General features: G+C 53.4%; 1 protein-coding gene across 2 annotated transcripts in view; it reads left to right on the top strand.

Moving 5' to 3' along the window:
• The window catches only part of SRL (sarcalumenin), a 36609-nt gene that overhangs the window by 8759 nt on the left and 6022 nt on the right, over positions 1 to 21828 (top strand). Inside the window, exons 2-4 of one of the 2 annotated variants that reach the window (XM_029946007.1) lie at positions 14762 to 15820; positions 17432 to 17533; positions 18329 to 18424. In XM_029946007.1, coding sequence (XP_029801867.1) covers positions 14762 to 15820; positions 17432 to 17533; positions 18329 to 18424 — 1257 coding nt within the window. The remainder of the gene's footprint in view (positions 1 to 14761; positions 15821 to 17431; positions 17534 to 18328; positions 18425 to 21828) is intronic. The other variant, XM_029946009.1, reaches the window with a different exon arrangement.

Below are 21828 nucleotides of genomic sequence, written 5' to 3'. Positions count from 1 at the left end.
GGGGGGGGGGGGCATGGTCCAGCTCTCTGCTGGGTGTGCCTAGGTACAGAGTGAGTCAGAGCTGGCCTGTCCTGGGGACAGGAGGCTCTGGTTCTGGGCTGGTTGCTTGGTGGAGAAGAGCCGCAGGCCAAGAACCCAGAGACTGAGGCCCAGCAGCGTTAGGCCCAGCTCTCCCTCATGAGCGCCCCGCCCTCGGAGTCTCCGGCCCCGGCACAGCAGGACAGCGAGCAGGGCATGAAGTCACCTGCTGACACTCTGTGGGAGGCCCTTGGAGAGGGAACTTCCAGGTGACACCAGTGTCAGTGACAGGTTTGCATCCTGGCGTCTCTGCCTTTCTGCACCCTCCTCGCCAGCAGCGGGAGCACCCAGCTGCAAGGGCAGGCATGTCTCTCCATGGCTGACTTAGGGGTCCCTGACCCTGAGTCTGGTGTGTCAGGGCAACTCTGGAAGTTGGTGGCTATGGCTCTGCTGCCCTCTCTGTGCTTTATCTCGGTCCTGGAAGAGAGCAGGGTTGGGGACAGGTCTCCACATCTGCTAGCCTTTCTAGAAAAGCTCACTGGTGAATGCAGTCTGGGCGCCTAACTTGGCATTCCTTGCTTTTTTCTGTCTGGCTGGTCCCTCCAGTTAGATGCTGTGTGCTTAAGGGGAGGGTCTTAAATTCAGGAATGAAGGTCATGGTTATCACAGCAACCTTCTGAGCTGATAAGTCAGCTACTCCTAGGACCCTTTGATCACACACACACACACACTAGGCCTGGGCTGGTTAAATGACTTGACCCATGGGTACTTTTATGGTTATGAATCCCAGTCTCAAATCTCTTTTCTTCCAGAACTCTCTGCCACTAAGTTGAGGGGAGGCCTTATATTTTGCCACCATCATCCATCCGTCCATCCATCCACCCCCCATCCACCCCCATCCATCATCCATCCATCTATTCATCCATTCATCCATCCACCCATCCATCCAAAGTCTGTTCAAGGCGCTGGGAAATAAAGTCTTTGATTAGGAAACCAAATAAGTAAGTTATTTAGTTTATTGGACAACTATAGGTGCAGTGGAGAAAAGGACCAGGTTGGGGAGAGGGGAAGGCTACCCGGAGGCAGTGTCACCAGGGTGGCAGGAGAAGGCCTTGCAGAGATAGTGACAAGGGGCCAAGATGTAGGGGAGGGGAGTGGAGAGCCGGGCAGCTGGGTGGGGAGGGCATTCCCAGCAGAGAGCATGGAGGCCTGGTGCACTTGCTCACGGAAGAGTGAGCCGTGTGGAGGAGGGGCCACCGGTACAAGTGTAGAGAGGGAACATGTGCGGGGAACAGAGGGCCTGGAATGGGGGGGGCAGCTTCACAACCCAGTTGAGAGATGACAGGCTAGGGATGGGAGAAATGGTTAGGCTGAGGATAGATTTGAAAGGTAGACAACAGATTTTTTTTAAAAGATAGGTTTATTGAGACAATTCAAATATATATAATGTGTCCATTTAAAGTGTGCAACTCAGTAGATTTTAGTGCTGTCACAGATATGGGCAACCATTAGCAAATTAGTTTTAGAACAGTTTTTAAGGTATTTTTAAATTTATTTTGAGAGAGACAGTGTACATGCACAAGTTGGGGAGGAGCAGAGAGAGAGGAGAGAATCCCAAGCAGGCCTCTCACTGTCATCATGGAGCCCGATGCAGGGCTCAAACCTATGAACCACAAGATCATGACTTGTGCTGAAATCAAGAGTTGGATGTTCAACTGACTGAGTCATTCAAACCTAGGACATTTTTATTACCCCCAAAAGAAGCTGTGTCTGGGGCGCCTGAATGGCTCAGCATCTGACTTTGGCTCAGGTCATGATTTCCCAGCTTGTGAGTTCCAGCCCTGAGTTGGGCTCTGTGCTGACCGCTCAGAGCCTGGAGCCTGCTTTGGATTCTGCGTCTCCCTCTCTCTGCCCCTCCCCTGCTTGTGCTCTGTCTCTTTGAAAAACAAATAACGTTAAAAAAAAAAAAAAGCTATGTTCTCACCACTCCTCACTCCCCACAGCCTGCTCCCCAGCTCCTGGCCACCACTAATCCGCTTTCTCTCTCTACGGATTTCCCTGTTCTGAACTCTCATAGAAGTGGAATCGCACGGAACGTGGGCCTCTGTGTCTGGCTTCTTACGGAGCTTCATGTCGTTACGTCCTATCCACCTTGTGGCAGGTGTCTATACCTCACTTCCTTTTACTCCACTGAGTGATAAGGAATGACTATTAATTGGATAATGTTCCATTGTGTGGATAGAGCACGTTTAGTTTATCCATTCATCAGTTGATGGACATTTGGGTTGTTTCCACCTGTTGGCTCTTGTGAGTAATGCTTCTATGAACATAGATGTACATGTTCTTATGTAGGGATATATTTTGGGAGATTTCACCTTAATATTTTAAATACCTTATACTTGTTTTTAAGATTTAATTTAAAAATTTTAAAATATTTATTCTTGAGAGAGAGAGGTGAGAGAAAGTGTGAGTAGGGTAGAGGCAGAGAGAGAGGGAGACACAGAATCTGAAGCAGGCTCTAGGCTCTGAGCTGTCAGCATGAGCCCAACGTGGGGCACAAACCCATGAACAGAGAGATCATGACCAGAGCCAAAGTCAGACAATCAACTTACTGAGCTACCCAGACACCCCTTAAGATTTCATTTTTAAGTAATTTTTACACCCAACATAGGACTTGAGCTCACAACCCTGAGATCAATAGTCGCTCACTCTACTAACCAAATTGGCCAGTCGCCCCTAGAAAAGTACTTTATACTTTTCTAGTATTATTTGTCTGTTAGAATTGTGTTGTGTATCATTTGGGCCTCCCACTATCTGGCTAGTTGTCAGCACAGAGCCTGACATGGGGCTCGAACCCATGAACCATGAGATCATGACCTGAGCCGAAGCCAGAAGCCGGATGCTTAACTGACTGAGCCACCCAGGCGCCCTCCACTTCATTATTGATGAGACAGGCACAGAAGAGTTGAGACAGATGTTCACGTTTCCGCTGCTGATTAGAAGAGCAGATTTGGCCCCTAACTGTCCTCCTCTCTTTCTCTTCCTCCCCCAGGGGCATAGGACCCCCAGGACTGCTCCCTGAACTGGGCAGCTCTGTCCGGCCCCCTGGCTTCCAGGCCATAGGCAGGTTCCGTGAGGGTGGAACCCTGACCCTACCCGTAACCGCCACCAGCCACATCTGCTTCTCTGTGCTCTGCTCCTGGGAACATCCCCCAACAGGGTAGCACGCCCAGCTAGATCCCAGACCCATAAAGTCCCCAGAGCTGATAGGCATCAGCCTGGCCCCCTCCTCACACTGAGTGCGATTCGGTGGTTTTGAGGAATGGACCAGGAATGGAATTTTTGGAAAAAAATTTTTAATGTTTTATTTATTTATTTATTATTTATTTAATTTATTTTTGAGAGACAGAGGAAGATAGCACCAGCAGGGGAGTATCAGAGAGAGAGGGAGATACGGAATCTGAAGCAGGCTCCAGGCTCTGAGCTAGCTGTCAGCACAGAGCCCAACGTGGGGCTTGAACCCACGAACCGTGAGATCATGACCTGAGCTGAAGTCAGATGCTTAACTGACTGAGCCACCCAGGTGCCCCTGTTTTATTTATTTTTGAGAGAGAGAGAGAGAGAGAGAGAGAGAGAGAGAGAGAGCGAGAATCTGAAGCAGGCTCCAGGTTATTGGCACAGAGCTTGACTCAGGGTTCAAACCCACAAAGCATGGGATCATGGCCTGAGTTGAAGTTGGATGCTTAACCTACTGAGCCACCCAGGTGCCCCAGAATGGAACTTTTAACTAAGTTCTTCTCTCATCCTTTTTGCCATTGGTCTTGAGCCACACCTTGAGAAAGGCTGACCCAGGCAAGAGGCTCGCTACTGCCTGGCACTCTCAGGGTGTCCAGCAGACGTTTGCTGGGCTCCTAGGCCCGTGCTGGACACCTGTGATCCCACTGTGGACATACTGCAGGCCTTGGCCTCAGGGGGCTTATCTTCCATGGGACACAAGTTAAAAAAGGCTACCACAGGGGGTGACAAGGGCTATAGGAACACAGAACAGAAGCATCTCAGTACGGAAGGCCCCGGAAGCTTCCCAGTGATGGCTTCAAAGCTGGGTCTGAAGTGTGAGCTGGAATTAGCCAGGTCCAGGCAGTGGGGAGTAGGCGACAGCGGGGCTGGCACTGGAGGAGGCTGGAAGTTACGAGGGCTGAACACTGTTTCTTAGAGAATTCTGCGGATTCTCATTGTTTGAGTCCTGGAGCGCATGGCTTTCTTTCTCAGACACTGTGGGTACATGAAGAGGCTTTGGGTCCACCTCTGGTCCCAGAGCCACTGACGGCCTAGGAGGGAAGATTAGACACCTGCACACCCCCACCCCACCCCTGAAGGTCACAGCCACGTGGGACAGGGGCTGCATCACGTGGCTCAATATGGACAGTCATGGACCCTGAGTCAGCTGAGGTCAGTGAGGGGCCCCGGGTGGCCTGGAGAGGTGAGAACAGAAAGACGTCATAGAGGCACCAGGATGTCGACTGGCAAGAGGGAACAGGCGAGGCCGGATCTGCAGAGAAGTGCAGGGTGTCCAGCAGGTAGTGGTGTGACCTCTTATGGGTTGGTTCTCAAAAGGTATGGTGAAGTCCTAGCTCCCTGTACCTCCAGATGTGGCCTTATTTGGAAATCGGTTCCTTGCAGATGTAGTTGGTTAATCTGACTGGGTGCCCTTGGATGAGGAGAAGGAGAGACACAGAATAGAGACACAGGGAGACTCCGTGGGCCACGGAGGTAGAGACTGGAGACACATGTGTACAGGCCAGGGACTGCCGGGACCACCAAAAGCGGAAGAGGCAGGAAGGAGCCTCCCTGAGTGCCTTTGGTAGTAGCACGGCCCTGCGGACACCCCGATTTTGGACTTCTGGACCCCAGAACCTAAAGAGAATACACTTCCGTCTCTCTTTCCTTCTCCTCCCTCCCTTCCTCCCTTCCTTCTTCTTTCCAGTGTTAGTTTCAGGTGTATAATATAGTGATTCGAAAGGTTCCCTTGACCAGGAATCCAAACACTCCTGCTGCATTAAGCTGCCCAGGCTGTGGTGCCTCCTTGTAGCAGCCACGGAAAATGAATACAAAGCGGTCCTGGGCCGGGGGCCCTTGTTTTGTGTGGCCGGCAGGCCGGCAGCCACTGGCTGGAACTCCTCGATGTGGCCTGGCAGAGGCTGCGTGGGGCCCTCGGTGTTGATCAGAAAGGGTCATCCCGGGGACAGTGAGTGCGGAATGTTCACTCGCTCCAGCCCCGCCCTCCGGCCTGCCCTTGGCTTTAACCTTCCTCTCCCCAGGGGAGCCCCGTGGGAACCAGAAGAGTGCTCACCCTGACCTGCCTGGTCGCCAGGCTGTCTCAGGAAAAGAAAGATCTGGGTAGCTAGAGCCTCATTTGCTTTCAGTGTTTGAAGAAACGAGAGCCCAGCCCTTGGTGACACTAACTCCCTCAAGAAGGGGGCTGCTGCTGGGTTTAGTGGTCTAAAACGATTTCTCCCTGGGGGTGGGGACGTCTGGGGGAGTGTCCTTTGGGAACAACAGAGCCACCTCTCACTGGGAAGTGTGGCCCACGTGCCTGAGGTTCAGTGGGCTAGGCCACTTGGGGATACAAACCAGCAAGACTGCTCCCAGAGGAAACATAGGATTTCTAGAACATTCTACCATAGATGGCCTGGATATTCTTTGCCTGTGGCGTTCCACGTTCTGAAGTGCTAACTGAGGGTGATGGATGGATTTGCATCAGAGGCTTTGGGAGTTTTACTGTTCATGGAGCACCCAGTGGGGAGAAGTCTTCTTCCTTTTCCCTTGTGACCCAGTTTCTGGAATCCTCTTCTGGTTGGTCTTGTTTGGCCTCTGCAGTTCTGAACTCAGAAGCCAAGAGTTGATCTCATGTGACTTTCGTGGAACCAGCTGACCTTTGTCCCCTGATGACGGAAACAGTCAGCCCCTCCTTGCATCCTCCGCCCCCACCCTCACCGTGGTACCAGAGCACCCACAGTGACGGGAAACGCAGAGCTGGGCTGGGTGCAGATGGCCTCCGGGAGCTTTAACCTTACCGCAGTCCTTCCCAGGATCTCCACCAAGATCTCTGCTCTGAGATCCAGCCTGATGTCAGAGCCCTCAGCTGGTTCTTGCTGGCAGGCCATACCTTAGAGGAGCTCTGAGGGGGAATGCATGGGCAATCCCAGGAACGCTGGGTCTCAGAGAGAGGGCAGGACATGGGCATAAAGCATTAGAAATGTCAGGGAGAGGGGCGCCTGGGTGGCTCAGCTGGTTGAGCGTCTGACTTGGGCCCAGATCATGTTCCCACACTTTGTGGGTGTGAGCCCCGTGTAGGGTTCTGTGCTGACAGCTCAGAGCCTGGAGCCTGTTTTGGATTCTTTGCCTCCCTCTCTGTGCCCCTCCCCTGCTTGCACTCTCTGTCTCCCAAAAATAAACATTAAAAAGAAAAAAAAAAGAAATGTCAGGGAGAGAAGAAAGTCATAGCTGGGTGGAACCCCATGTGACAGACCAGGGCAAGGGGTCCAGAGACTGGGGCTTAAGTCCAGCTTTGCTCCCAGCGCATTAGGTGGCCTCCAGCTGGTTCTTTTTGCTCTCTGCCTCAGTTACCTCTGCTGTGAAATGAGTGGGTTGGGCTAGTTCATTTCCAGGGTTTCTTCCAGCACTACGAATCTCTAATGCAAAAATAACCAAAACAAGAATGAGGTTTGGGGCTACTAACGTAAGGGTCCAGGAGTGGAGCCCATCTGCTATGAACTTGGGGAAGCCCTCTGGGAGACGAGCTGGAGAGACCTGTGGATCTTGTGTGGATAGCAGTTTTGCTGGAAGGGTCTCTGGGCCGGAGCCTGCAGGGCAGCGCCCGGGGCACAGGATTTGAGCTATTGCTGCTCTAGCCTCTGCCCGTGGTTTGAACTTCCACCATAACCTTCCCAGAGCCAGGGGGAAGCAGCTTCTCTGGTCTTCTGGTGGCTGGAGGTGAGATCTGCCCAGGACCCCCACCGCCAAGCAGGTGCGGGGCAGGCCTGGCTCCATCAGTGGAGCGGCCTGTGGTCGAGCAGCCCCTTCAAAGCTGCGAAAACATCAGCTCTGATTTGAGCTGAGCAGAACACGCAGCGAGCCATTCTCTCCCTCCATCTCTGTGGTGCGGTCAGAGCTACTTCCTCAAGGCCCGAGTCATTTCTGAGGGGCTTATTGCCCTGTGCTCATTTATTCCAAGGACGACAAGGACACTGTGTCCCCGCAGTGGCCTCTCAGGTTGTGTTGCTGCTTCTGAGAGCTGAGAAGGAAGGGCCCTCAGCTGCTCTTCATGCAGACAGGGCCTCTCACCCGTTCTCAGACATACCCAGCCCCCAGAGCGGGCCTCAGCGTCCCCGAGCGTGCATTAGAGCTGGGGGCCATATGGGGGGTGACCTCCTTCAGTGGTGGGCGGAAGGGATCTGGGAAGGGCTCTGAGAGAGGAAGCTGTGCATTCCTTCAGACGTTTCTGGGTGAGGGGCACCTGGCTAATTTAGCTGGTTAAGCATCTGACTTTAGCTCAGGTCATGATCTCACAGTTCGTGAATTTCAGCCCCACATCAGGCTCTGTGCTGACAGCTCATAGCCTGGAGCCTGCTTCAGATTCTGTGTCTCCCCCTCTCTTTGCCCCTCCCTAATGCCCTGTCTCTCCCTCTCTCTTTCAAAAATAAATACACATTGAAAAAAAAAAGAAATTTCTGGGTGAGTGAGGGCTGATGGGAAGTGGGGCGTCAGTCACCACAGGAGTCAATGTGGGGCTCAGCAGGGTGAGACCTGGGCCCCAGGCGTGTTGACAGCTGAGGCCCATTCCTGTCCCCAGGCCAGCTGGAACCTTATGGAAAGAGCCTACCCCCAACATGCCACAACTCCTTGTCTGAGCTGCTTCTGGCCACAGAAAGGGGATAAAGAGCCCTGGGCAGAAAGACGGCTGACCGACCCCCAGAAGCAGTGGGTAGAAAGGATTAGAGTGAAGGTGAACCAGCTGGGCTCCTGTCCAAAGCTCATTTGGGCGCACTCAGTGAACTTGGGATTTGGCCTGGCATCTTTGCTCCTCTAGGAAATTAGCATTATTATATCTGACGTTGTAGAACGCTTTCAAACATTATCTGATACTTAAAATACTCTGAAGGTGTTGGCAAGGAGGCATTATTACCTGCATTTTGTGGACCAGTGGAGTTGGTGTATATGTGGGGGATCGAGGAGCAAGGTCACACCGCTGGCTAGTGACACACTGAAGAGCTGTCCTGACCTCTGGCCGCATCCAGAGACCAGCCTGGTGCTGGCTCTCCTGGCAGAAGGCAGCCCGGAGCTGTGCTTCTGGCACAGGCTGGGGAGGGCATCAGGTTCATTTCTCAAGCTTGAGAGACAAACAGACCTCCCCTCCCTTCCCTGCCTTGGAATTGAGGTGGGTCTGGTGTCTTTGTCCCCCCTGCATCCAAGCTCTCAGTGGCTCTAACCTGACCTCAAGGCATCCATCTGACTGTGACCTCGGGGAGCCACGCTCCTTCGGCTCCTAGCGGGTGTCTCCCTGCTTGGCGACCAGAAGTCCAGCCATAGCCTTCCCAGAGGCCAGCCTCCGGATTCCAGGAGATTCCATGTTGCTGGGTGGGGAGGCGGAAGAAGCCAGCCACCTGTCTCAGCATCCAGCCTGCTTCTCTCCCTCCTTCCTTCCTTCTCCTGCCCAGCTCGGCCCCTCTGAATGGAGGAGGTGTTGTCCAGTGACTCCTACAAGGATTTCGGGTCACTTCAGAAGGGCTGATCTCTGGGAAAGCTGAATTTTCCACAGGGTATCCTATTAATAATTGAGTCACACCGAGGGGTTAGGACTTTGAAGTTTTACTTCTTCCAAACTTATTTGCCTTTTGAATGTGAGTGCTCATCTACATCCATGAGTCCTTTGGGCATCAGCAACAAGAATGGTTGTGGGATTGTGGGTGATTTCTCTCCATACCCCCCAAAGCAAGAATTCCCAGGAATTAAGGATGGGGAAGTGGGAGGTAGAGTTCTTCTGTCAATTTGCTGAACTTTGTGGGTTAAAAACAATGGTCTTGAAGTCTTAACCCATTGTAAAGGGAGAAGGAAGAGTGTCCACTGAGCAGTTGCTTGTCCTGAGGCTGGCTCACCCCCTCTCCTTCCTGGGGGCTGGCGGCCTGGTGCCGGGGAGGCCCATGGACTCAGAGCTGGTGGAGTCCCAGCTTCTAGAATGAGCCTGCTGCTAACTGGTGTAACCAGCCCCGTGGCCTCGGGGCAGTCACTCCTCAAAGTTTTAGGCTCCTGATCACAGTGAAATGAAATGACTTCGTCTGTGAAGGGTTTCCTTTTGACTCCCAATCTCATTCTGTTCTTGTCATTGTGTCCCATCTCCTGGGTGAATCATTTTGGGGGCCAGAGTCCAGCTGGGGACTAGCTGTCCTGGTGGAATTAACCTTGACTTTAGGAGCTTGGCCAGGAGGCCGAAGAAACCTTCCAAGGGTGGCTGCCCTGCTTATTGCGCACGGGTCCCCTCATCCGGGGGACAAGAGGTAAAGGCCGACAGAATGGCGAGAGAGAGGACCTCCGTGTCCTGGGGGGATGTGGGCACTTCCCTTCTAGCGTCCTTCTCAGTGTTGGCATCTGCAAGACTGTCTGAAGGCTCATCCAAGAAGCGAAGGAACAAAGGATCTGAGTGGTGAACGTTTACTCTGTAAATAAAGTCAAGAAAAAAATGTGACACCAAAGGACACCAAAAGAGGCTGCCGACCATTGGCCAGTCCAGGAGCGCTCAGAGACCAGATCTAGGGCACTGAAGGGGTCGGTCTGCTGCTCTGGCTCCATAAAGTCTGTTAGTGAAGGGCTTACAGGTGTGCTTGAGGCACGGCCGATGAGCTGAGTGTTGGGATGAAGGACAGCCTGGTAAAAGAAGTGGGACCATCTGGATTGGTATTCTTGACTCCTGGGTACAGAGTCCGCAGCAGTAGAACTGGAAAGTGATGGTCTCCCCTGGGGCTTTATTACTGATGACTCATCTGCATAATTGTGTATGAGTGACAGTCAAAGGTATTTTACCTGTGTGTGACTTTGGACTCAATAGTTTCAATTGACTGAGAAGCCACGTAGAGGATAACCTTGGCTGATCCTTAGAATGTGTGCTGAGGAGTCTTGGACAGGTGGGATTGAGCTTACCTTCTATTCCGTGGAGGCCCGGAATAAACTCAGCACCTAGAGGTGGGTTCAAAACAGGTCAACTAAGCAGAGTCTCGGGTTCTGACCTTCTGCCGATCTCCAGCTTCAACTCCAACACGGACCCCCTGATGCCTGGCATGGAGGGTTCTTACACATTGGTGCTTGTTTGAATCACCTTCTGAAACATACAGATTCAGTGACCCAAGCCTCGGAGGCTGGGCATCTGTGCTTGGAAAGCCCTGCGGCTCCTGGACACCACCCATATGTGGCCTGGGAGCTCTGCTTTGTTTCTTGGCCCAAGTTCTAGCCCATCCCTGGAATGCTTGTTGGGCAAGCAACTTGACTTTCTTGTGTCTGCTTTCATGTAACTGCTTTGGGAAGCATGAAGTTCTGCGTGAAGTCAAGACACCACCCAGCTCTGTGCTGGGCACACATTGGTCAGCAAAGTTAGCAGATGCTGGAGTGGAGGATCCTTGGGCTGTTGGGGAAAATGATCAGGAGGAGGCTAGTGGAAATTTTAGGGACAAGGTGGGAGAGGCAGGGGCAGTGGCTGTCACCCCCCCATCCGTAGGCTGTGGGGCTGATAGACCCAAGAGGAGCTGCTGAGAGGAGGTAAAGGGGTGGCTGATCCCCAGTTCCTTCATCTTCCTACACCCCCTAGCCATGTCCATGGAACTCTAGCCTTCGTGGGACATGGTTTGCAAGCTACATGGGAGCAGAACAAACTCTAGACTGAGAGCCATGCACCTGGGCTCTGTCCCAACCCTACCTTTGACCTTGGGAAAGTCTCTAAACCTCCCTGGCCAGAGCTTCCCCCTCTGGAGTTGAACTCAGCAAGGCCCCTAGTGACTCCACAGTTTTGAATCCACGTGGAAAGTGCTTTGCAAAGGGTGAGGAGCTGGGAAAAATCATATGTTTTGTTGGCAGTAGAGAGAGTAATTGAGCCTGGAGCCCCTGCTGGGATGTGGCTGGGGGAAGCCACTGAAAAGCTGACCCCAAAGATGGCAGAGGTGATGTCAGGAGAGAAAGCAGAACTGGTTTATGTCATACTCTGCCCAGAGCGTGAGTGGGGCTAAGGCTCCAGGCTGTCCAGCACGCGGACCTTCCCGTGATCGTTGGGGTTGAGCTGGGGGCTTGCTATTCATGTACTCTGACGTAAGCACCCAAGCCTGTCCAGGGACAGGGCAGCTGCCTTGGCAGCATCACATACAGTACCGCACTGTGTATCCTGGGGTAGACCAAGACTCATCTTACCAAACTCTCAACTCATTCAGGGTATCCTAGGTCCTCTGTGCCTTCCCCCACCTCCTCCAGGGATCATTAGGGGGCTTCAGCTAGATGCTGGGGAGATCAGAGAGGGAGGGAAGACACTGGATTTGATTTCATAGAATTGAACGGAATTTAATCAGCGGCTTTAGAAGTCTCTGAGTGCCTCCCAGAGGAGAGATCATGCCCAATGGCACAACTGCTTCCTGGGGATTGGGCTCTGGGGACCCAGTGGCATAGCTTGTTTCACTGAGGGACTTTCTGTCTGAGAAGTTATTTTTAGCCTGGAAAGGAAGGTCACAGGACATGAAGGCATCACCCTTGGTCTCTTTTGCTCCAAATTGCATAGCAAGTCAGTGACAGCTTGGCATTAAATTATACAAACCCGGGAAGGGTATGGATATAAATGTGTACACACACACATGCGCGCACACTCACACACACATACTTGAATTCCCGTCCCGGGTCCAGGAGTGGAGTGAAGTTGATGGTAAACCCCCAAAATCTGGGGTCCTCATTTCCCTTGGGATTACTTAGCCCTTTTACTCTTATCAGGGACAGAGAGTTTGAAAACATTAGAGATGCCACAGGTGGTCAGATCCAGAGTGCGTTTCACCTGCCATCCCCACCATCCTCAGCATCACCACCATCACCACTATTCTCATCATCACCAGCCCCACCATCACCACTATCATGATCCCCATCCCCGCCCCCATCATCACCACCATTTCCAGCACCATCCCCGCCGTCATCATCATAAATAGTAGAAGGAACAAAGGGCTGTGGACGCAGCTGGACGCACCAGAGGCGGACTGCTGCTGTTCTAAAGGCACATGCCAGGCTCTGGGTGACCCATCCAAATTGGGAGTCCCCAGTAGGCACACAAGTCAGAAGGGCCAGGAGCAGAAGCCTTGGCCTCAGGATTATTTGGTTTATCCTTGGTTTGCAGCTTTGGCTGCAGGTTAGAATTATCCAAGACGTTTTTTTTGTTAAAGTCCTGATGCTGGGGATACATCCTAATTAATCAGAACTCCCGAGGAGAGGGGAGGAGTGGCACCACGAACTGAGTGATTCCAGTGTGCCGCCAGTGCCTGGAGCCACTGCTTCAGAAGCAGTTTTATCAGCTGGTATAGACTAGTGCTTCTGGAAACAAATCGCCTGGGCATCTTGTGGAAATGCAGATTCTGATTCAGTGGGTCAGGGCCAGGGTCTGAGAGTCTGCATCTCTCCCGAGCTCCCAGGTGGTGCTGGTACTGTGGGTGCCTGGACCACACTCCAAGGCGTAATACTCTGCTCCAGGACAGGGCTGGCTCCTTGCAGCTCTGTAGTTAAATAGCTTCAGCCGGTTGCCAGCTGTGTAAGGCATTCAGTGTCTCAGATTTCAGTCCTCTCAGCTGTAAAACGGGGATAAGCATAAGACTTGTCTTACAGAAGCAAGTGAGATTAAGTACACTGAGTAAGGCTAGTTCACGTTTTATTTCTATAAAGTACTTAAGCACTGCCCTGAATAATTATGCACATGTATCTCATATGAAATATATTACATGTATCTTGCTGCTGAGAAGGACTTTCAGTCTCTTTGGGTTAAACCAAGCAAGCTCCTGCCATAGAGTTCTCTCCAGGGAGTCAGGGGGGTGGAGATGCTGGCAGAAGAGTCAGGACATGTAGGAATTCCAGGGGTAATGAAAGAGAATTGTAGTGAGTGCCTCCAGTTCTCTCTCACTGAGGGGCTGGCAATTCTTACTGCACTCAGATGTCACCACAGACCTCTCCATAGCACTTTCTGGGGCCAGGCAGGTTCCCCAGGGTCCCAGGCTTGGAGAACACGGGGAGGATGAATCCTTGGCTCCCATAGTTCAGGGGTGGAGAGAAGTCCTGTGCAGGGAGGGGTGAGAAGGGCCCCAGTGAGAAGGGATTCTCCTGCGTGCCCCTAAACGCAGTTGGCATGGAAGGCCTGGACAAGGAGTAGGTAATTCTGGGCTCCAGTCACCCAGATGGTTATCGGGGAGGTTGGCTGAGGTCATGAACATGAAAGTGTCCTGTCAGTGTACGTGGTTCCTTTATAATTAAAGGCACCTGAATTTCCTTCTTCTGAACTTGATAGCAGGTTGCCGCTGTGGGAACTAATGAGAAAATATTTGGGCCTGGCCCCTGGAAGGTGCCCCAGCATTCAGGGAACAAGGTGGGTGGGGACTGAGAGGCGAGAGGGACCCCAAGAAGTGGTTTTTCTTCATGGGAGGCAGAGATGGGAGTACCAGAGTGTCCCCAGCAGAGGTGGGAGGCTGCTTCCTCAGAAAGCATCTTTGTGAGTCAAGGGAGCCCCGGGGCTGTCTCAGCTACCCCAAGGGAACCCCGGGGCTATCTCTTCCTATGCCTGCAGAGTCCCCCTTCCTCAACAGGTCCCTGCCTGATTGGGAGGGGTCAGAAGGGATAGGCCCAGTCCTTTTTTCTGACCCCATTTCGCACATGAATCACACTTTTTCCTGACAGAGGTCTCCAGCACTTAGAAGGCCCCTACCTCACTCTCTCCTGCTGTCTCTGTACCTTCAGCTCTCTTGGTAAAGCATCCGTCCTCAGAAGGGGATCCCCTCGGGAAGGGGTTGGCTAAGGCCGCTGGGAAGCTCTTGGCCCTGCCCTGGATATCTCCTCTTCCTCAGGCCACGTCCCCTCTAATCTAAGGTAGCAAGGCCAGCAAATGACTGCCCTGAAGGAGACAGAGCTGGGTGTGTGACTTAATAAGGCGGAGAGCCACAAGTAATCCCCTGAGTACTTGCTGTGTAACCTAAGATGATCTGGCCCGCACACACCTGTTTTCACTCCTTTGCTGATAGCAATATAAAAAGCATGTCGGTTAATGACTCTAGGAACTGACAGGGGTGGAATGTCCATGCATCTGTCCTATCTTGGAAAGGTCTCCTGGTGAGCCTGGCTGCACGTGCCTGCTGCAAGGTTGAGGAAGGGCTGGAAGGGATCCCTGAGTTTCCCTCCCAGTAGTCATCAGGACCCAGTGGAGGCTTGAAGAGTCCGGGCTGGGGTGGGGCTCTTGGGGCGGCTCAGCCACTCACTCCTCCAGTGGTGATGGTGGTGATAACCACCTTCCACATTTGGGAGGGAGGCAGAGAAATGCACACTCTGCTCGCCTCAAGGGAGGGAGGTGAGTCGCCCGCAGGCCAGGCCCGCACCTCATTCCTGGAGGCCGGGAGCTAGGTTGCATTAGAGTCTTTAGAGAAGCAGAGTCTGTGCCGACCCCGTGAAACTGACCAATGGTGTTCTAATCATCTAGAACTGCAAGTTTCCGCCTCGGGTGGCACAGAAGATGTTGGCAATTTGTTGGAGAATCATTTTTCTGCTGGAGATGCAAGTCTAGAGGAGAAGGAAAGGGCGCTTTATGCGGAGGCGGCCCCTGGAGAGAAGACCCTGGTCCTTCACCCCCCGGATGGCAGGGAGGCTGAGAGCTCGGAGCAGACAGCTGCTGGGGCCCCCGCTGCCACTGCAGGCCAGGGCTCTGGTCCCGAAGCCAGCCTCTCCAATGCCTCAGCCTCAAAGTCAGCTGCCCCCGGGGACCCGGCGGGGCCTGGGGAGCAAGATGCGGGTCCACCAGGAGGGGAGGACGGGCCTGAGGAACAGCTGGGTTTGGGAGAGGGCCCAGGAGAGGAGGGGGTTCCTGGGGAGGCCGAAGGACAGGCTGGGAGTGGCATGGTGCCTGAGGAGGCCGAAGAGGTCATAGGCAGCCACCCCGAGCAGGGGGCAGCAGTAGGGACCACACAGCTTGAAGGCTCAGGGGCCTCTCCAGGCGAGGAGGTCAAGGAGGCTCACTCCCCGGAGACACAACCGGAGGACAGTCCAGGGCCTGATCAGGAGCCAGACGTGCCAGATGGAGTCTTGGAGCTGGGCATAGACACCGAGGAGGGGACGGAGGACCATGGGGGGCCCATCCTCACCCTAGCCTTGGAGATCGGCAGTGCACAGAGCTCCGAGGTAGGGGGCATCCAGGAGGCCCAGCCCCCCGAGGCCCAGGAACCAGGGCTGCCTGAGGAAGGACCGGATGCCTCCTCTGAAGAAGAGAGTGGTGACCACAGTGGAGATGAGGAAGGAGAAGGCGCTCTATCCGAAGAATCCGAGGAGGACAGCGGTGATGGGGCTAGTTCAGAAGAAGAAGAAGAAGAAAAAGAAAAAGAAGAAGAAAAAGAAGAAGAAAGGGGTTCCCTGGAGGAATCCCAGGAACCCCAGGAAGGAGCAGCAACTACAAGCCCTGGGGACGAAGGGGCCCAACTCATCTCAGGGGAATTGAATGCAGGGCACGAGGGGGACGAGACAAAGGAACCCGAAGAGGGGCCTCCGGGTAGGGGTTCCGGGAGTTAGCAGACAAGTGTGTGGTGGGACAGGGCTGGGCAGGGGGACAGCCCCCCACTTTCAGCTCGGGATTGCTGGTTGGAGGTCCCAGCCAAGATGACTGGCTCACGGGGTACCTGTGGGCTGCTCATCAGCCACTAAACCCTGTTCCGAGGGACCCGTGGGAGGCCTCGCTGTGGAGGGCCTAGAGGATTCTGGTCACTTGGGAGTTCGGCCCCTCAGGAGCCTCCATGCACTTTAAGAGGGACAGTGCCTTAACCTGAAGGACAAGGGAGTAGTGGCAGGATTTGAGGCCCTGTCTTGGCAAGCTAGTGGAGAGAGGTGCTGGTAGGGTGTGGTTGGGGGCCCCCTGGGGTCTTCCCTTGAAGGCTAGGCCAGGTCCGGTGGGGTGAACAGAGACCAGGGTCAGCATGGTGATAAGAAATCTCAGGCTGGGGGTGTCACTGATGTCCTGCAGATGCCCACATGGGGAAGCAGCAGCCACCCCCTCAGCATGGGGCGTCAGGAGCAGGGGAGAGAGGTGTGTCGCAGCCCACATGCAGCATCCAAGCGACCTGGCTTTCAGAGCAGAGGCTCGGTCCTCGGTTTCCAGCCTGGCTTCCCCACAGATTACGCTGCGGGACTTTGTTTCCACGCTGCTTGCCGGGTGCTCACACACTCCTTAAGGGGGAGGGCCTGCAGCCAGCCAGCACCCCTCCCCCCTTTTCCCGTGGCCCCTAGGTGCTGCCCAGGCTGATTCCTGTGGGGGAATCCCACTCCCCAGCTGCTGCAGGAGGCACACGACGCTTCTCAGCTCCCGTCCCTCGTGAACTGGTCTCCCTGTGCCCCATACGCCCACGTCCATCCTACCCAGCACAAAGGCGGCTTGGGGAACCCTCCCTGGGAGCCTGCAGGTGGTCATGGGCATCTCTGGCTTGTGCAAGAAGCAAGGGATGCCCCCTACCCACGCCCAAGACTCCCAGCCACAGCTCCTTCTGCCCAAGTCCTGCCAAAGCCTGTGTCATGCTGATAAAATGCTCATTTCATTTGGGCAATTGTTTGCTTAGAGCCCGGCCCTGACTTCTGGTGCTCCCAGGGTGAAATGCAGACTCCTATAAACCACTCCTGTCTCCTGCCCTCATCTTCACCCAATTCACTCCTCACAGCAGGCTCTCGGGGAGGTTTTCCGCCGCCCCTGCTCAGACTTTGTAGGCACTGTTCTTAGGACCTCACAGCTTCTGGAATCTTTCCTACCGTAGCCACATCATGGACTAGACTTATAACCTTAAGTTTCGAGAGGATTTCTATCCGCCTCCCCGCTGGACTGTAGGAAACCCCCCAGGGCAGGACCTTTGCTCTGGGCACCACTGCCTCCGCAGCAGGAAGCTCCGTGCCTGACCCCCAGTCGGTGCTCAGTCAGTACTTGTTGAATACATTAAATGAATCATGGAGTTTAGCCAAAGTTGCATTTGAGTTTTTAAAGTCCCTCCTAGAGCCAGATCTGTTCTGCTGAACTTGGCAAGCTTTCCCGCAGCGCTTCTTGTGTCGTTTCCTGTCTTCCAGGGGCTCAGAGCCTGGCTCCCAGCTTTGCCCTAACCCTGCTCTCTGCTTCTCTCCCCAGAAGAGGCCGAGGATGTGAGTGAAGAAGTCCCCATGAGGGACCGCTCCCACATTGAGAAAACTCTGATGCTGAATGAGGACAAGCCCGTTGATGATTACTCTGGTAACCAGAGAAGGACCTGGAGCCGGGGCGGGGACGGCTGCATAACCCACAGCCGGGCAGAGCCTCATGGCTGGGCTCTGCGGCCAGCAGCTACCCGGGCCCAAGAGCCCTGGGCATGGGGGGCTTTGCGGAAGAGGCTCCGAGAGCAGTGTCCAAGGTTGGAGTGGGGGCTGTGGATTGGCAGGGAGGAGGCAAGGCGATCTACAGAGAGGGGCCACCGCAAGGGTAGGGGACAGACCCCAGTGCTGCCATCTGGGGCCCCGTGCCCGTCTTCGTGCTGTGGCCAGGGAGGCTTGTTAATAAGGGTTCATCCCATCTGCTTTGATTTTTACGGTTTTTGAAGCCCTTTTATTTCCGGGATTTCATCCTCATAATAACCCAAGGCTTTCAGTGGGGTTTGTAATTGATGGGCTAGCTGGGGCTCAGAGCAGCTGCGATTTCACAGGGCACGTGGCTGGAAGGGGGCAGGGGCAGGAGAGGGTCTAGAAAGCCTGACCCAGGAGCCTAGCTCCTCCTTCTGTGCCTCCCATGCTGTGGGCTCCCAGTCTTGCCCTGGAGGGAAAAGATTAGGTTAAAAAATTCCAGGAGGTTCTGAGGGTGGGAAGGGAATGCCTTTTGGTTACAGATTTCTGAGGGTTGGGATGTGGACCAGGTCCCTCCAGGAATGCTAATAGCTGGCATTGTGAGGCTGCCAATGGGGCCCCCGGCTCCCCACCCGGCTGGGCAGGAGCTGCCCTGGGGAGTGAGCTGGACCCTCTCCTCTCTCCCTCTCCCTTCACCCTTCTCTGCTCCCAGTGGTGCTGCAGCGGCTTCGAAAGATCTACCATTCGTCCATCAAGCCCTTGGAGCAGTCTTACAAATACAACGAGCTTCGGCAGCACGAGATCACAGGTACCCCTCGTGTCTGATGCCCGTCCACACTCCCCGTGCCCTCCAGCGCTGTGTGACCGGCGGGGGTGAGGACACCGGGAGCTGAGCTCTTCTGAATTCTCCGATGTCCTGGTCACATGATCATCCTTCCCCTGCAGGATTGCCCTAACCTGCACAGGGTTTTGTGGAGATGACTTCTTTTGCAAGCGGTCACGTTCAGTAGTGCAGTTCCAAGGGCAGTGACGCCCGTTTCTATTCCTCCCTTGCTGACGGCCCACGACGGCCCCCGGGACTGTGAAGGGATCATGTATTAAGTCCCCTGCAATCCTTCCCTTCTCCTTATGCTTCTTCGCTTGGATTTCCTTGTGTCGAGATTCTTTTAAACACCGATTTTCAGAATAATAAAAACAAGGTATACACGTCCCTGTAAAAGAATAATGATCAAACAGTGGAAAACAAGTACAAATTGAAAAGTAAAAGTCCCGGGAGCTCCTGGGTGTCTTAGTTAAGCATCCCACTTCAGCTCAGATCACCTTCTAACAGTTTGTGAGTTCGAGCCCTGCATCAGGCTGTCTGCTATCAGCACAGAGCCTGCTTGGGATCCTCTGTCTCTCTCTCTCTCTCTCTCTCTGCTCCTCCTCCCTCTCAAAAAAAATTCCTTTCTTGGTTTCTAGTTTCTCTGCTTTACTTCCAGTAACACCCACTGTTACAGTTTCCTGCAGATACTAACAGACCAGACATCTGCTCTGTGCACATGAGCACATACAAGTGTGTCCTCTGTTACTTTGACACGATGATATCACATCACACAGTTGTGTACGTGCAGCCCCGCTGTGCTCTGAGCCTCTGAATGCACCACACCCGATGGGCCACTGTTCTACTGATGGACAATGGGGTGATTGCCATGTTCTATTTTTATTGTTTTTCATTACGACTTTTTAATTTCTTTTTTGAGAGATAGAGAGAGAGTGTGTGTGTTAGCAGGGGATACATAATGAGGAAGAGGGAGAGAGAGAATCCCAAGCAGACTCTGTGACTAGTGCGGAGCCCTACTCGGGGCTCGATCCCATAACCATGAGATCATGACCTGAGCTAAAATCGAGCCAGATGCTTGATAGAACCATCCAAGTGCCCTGCTATGTTCCATTTTTAAAAAATGTTACAAACACTACTATAATCATTACATATACTGTGGGATACATTTTAAAAAGTGAAATACTGGAGTTAAGCATTTCCAGAGTTGTCCCCAAGTTGCTGTAAATGGCCACAGTAACAGTGTGTGAAAGCGCTTATCCCCCGCAGCCACGCCCTTTTTGCCAGTCATCCATCTTTGAAAACCTTCACATGGTGTCTGATTGAAGGGTGAGTGGCATTGCACCCCTCTTTCTGTGCAAATTGTCTATTCCCATATTATCTCATGTGATGCGCTTGATGGCTATAAAGTGGGGTGGGTATTCAGGGCATACATTATTCCTGCTGAGAGATGCTGGACACCTAGGATCACATGGCTGGAACCAGGAGCTAGAACTCTCTACTTCTTCTTGGAGAGAATGCCATTTCATGATTCCCGGACTGCCTCTTGCAAGCCTAAGAGATGATCCTCTCGGGCTTCACAGGGCCTGTGTGAGGGGGCCGTCTCCCTCCCATGGCTTTCCAGCCCTTGGCACTGGCACTTGCCTTCTCCTGCAGCCCCAGACCCAGCGGCTTGGCCCAGGAGGCCGGTGGGGGAAGGGCGCTCTACAGGGAGGGTGTTCCCCCACTCTCGATCCCACTTTTCTGGGCTTGGCTTTCTCTCCCTACCGCTCCCAGTGCTGCCGCCGCGCCTTGGGGCAGGCCTCTGAGTCTCACCTGTGGCCTCCTGCACATGCCAGTAACGCCCCCTGCTGCAGACATCCGGAACAGCAGCCCCCAGAGAGCCGGCTGGTTCGTCTCTCTCCTGGGAGCTGGAAGGTTCAGTTCCCCTTGTGTCTCCTGGGCCTGGGTAAAAGACCCTTTATAGGATCTCTGTGGCTATCACTAGGGGCTCCTGCCACCCCCTCACCCTGCCTATCCCTCCCTGTCCTCAAGGCAGGGGTTGCCATCCAGAGATGCAAGCAACTCACTGTGTGTGTTTGCAGGCAGGGAGGAGTGGCGCAAGGCCACGGTATCAATTTCAGGCAATTATATACGTGGCTGCCACTTAGGGACGCCGTCTTGGTCTTCTGGGACTTAGTTTCACTTTGCAGAAAGAAGACCAGCACAGTAAGAAGCGAGGGGCTGAACAAGAGGAATACTGTACTCCTCTTTGTATATAAAAAAAGGGGAATGTGATATCTGTTAATATTGCTGCTTCTGTATACGTTAAAATACCTGAAAGGTGGGGCATGCATCTGACTTCAGCTCAGGTCATGATCTCACAATTCGTGGGTTTGAGCCCACATTGCGCTATGTGCTGACGGCTCACAGCCTGGAACCTGTTTTAGATTCTGTGTCTCCTCTCTCTGCGCCTCCTCTGATTGTTCTCTGCTTCCCTCTCTCAAGAATAAATATTAAAAATATTTTTTAAAAATACCTGAAAGAATATGTAGTGGGTGCGATGGCCTAGGAAGATTGGGCTCAGGGGTGGGAGACTCTTCACTGTATGCCTTTTTATACTTCTGATTTATTTATTTGTTTGTTTATTTTTGAGACAGAGAAAGAGACAGCGTGAGCAGGGGAGGGTCAGAGAGAGAGGGAGACACAGAATCCGAAGACAGGCCCTAGGCTCTGAGCTAGCTGTCAGCAGAGAGCCTGACGTGGGGCTTGAACTCACAAACCGTGAGATCATGACCTGAGCCAAAGTTGGACACTCAACCAACTGAGCCACCCAGGGGCTCCACTTCTGATTTTTTGAAAATTAAAAAGCATTTTTTTAGAGAGAGAGAGAGAGAGAGAGAGAGAGAGAATGTGTGTGTGTGTGTGTGTGTGTGTGTGTGTGTGTGTGTGAGCAGGGGAGAGGGGCAGAGGGAGAGAGAATCCCAAGCAGGTTCCACGCTCAGTGCAGAGCCCAATGCTGGGCTCAATCCCATAATCTTGGAATCATGAATCATGACCTGAGCCAAAATCTAGATTTGGATGCCCAACTGACTGAGCCACCCAGGCGCCCTTATACTTCCGATTTCTGAAGCAAGAAATTAAATACTGTACATCAAGCCAGAAAAAAAGAAAAGAAAAGAAAAGAAAGAGTTCCTACTGCTTGGGGCCTATGTGCCAGGCTCAGGGAGACAAAGCGGTCTGGAGAATTTGAGGTATAAACTAGGCAGGGCTGGCCCTCCGTGCCGTGGCTCAGAGAGGAGCTGCAAGAGTGGGGAGCTGCAAGGCAGCAGCCAGTGACCCCTTCCGTCCTGCCCCCCGCCCCGGTTTTGGAAGCACTGGAGGGCTCTGCTTTCTTTTCTTCGGGACCCCAA

The sequence above is a fragment of the Suricata suricatta genome, chromosome 8 (genome assembly GCF_006229205.1).
Source record: "Suricata suricatta isolate VVHF042 chromosome 8, meerkat_22Aug2017_6uvM2_HiC, whole genome shotgun sequence".
NCBI classification, from domain to species: Eukaryota; Metazoa; Chordata; class Mammalia; order Carnivora; family Herpestidae; genus Suricata; species Suricata suricatta.
This window is presented reverse-complemented; position numbering and strand designations above follow the sequence as displayed.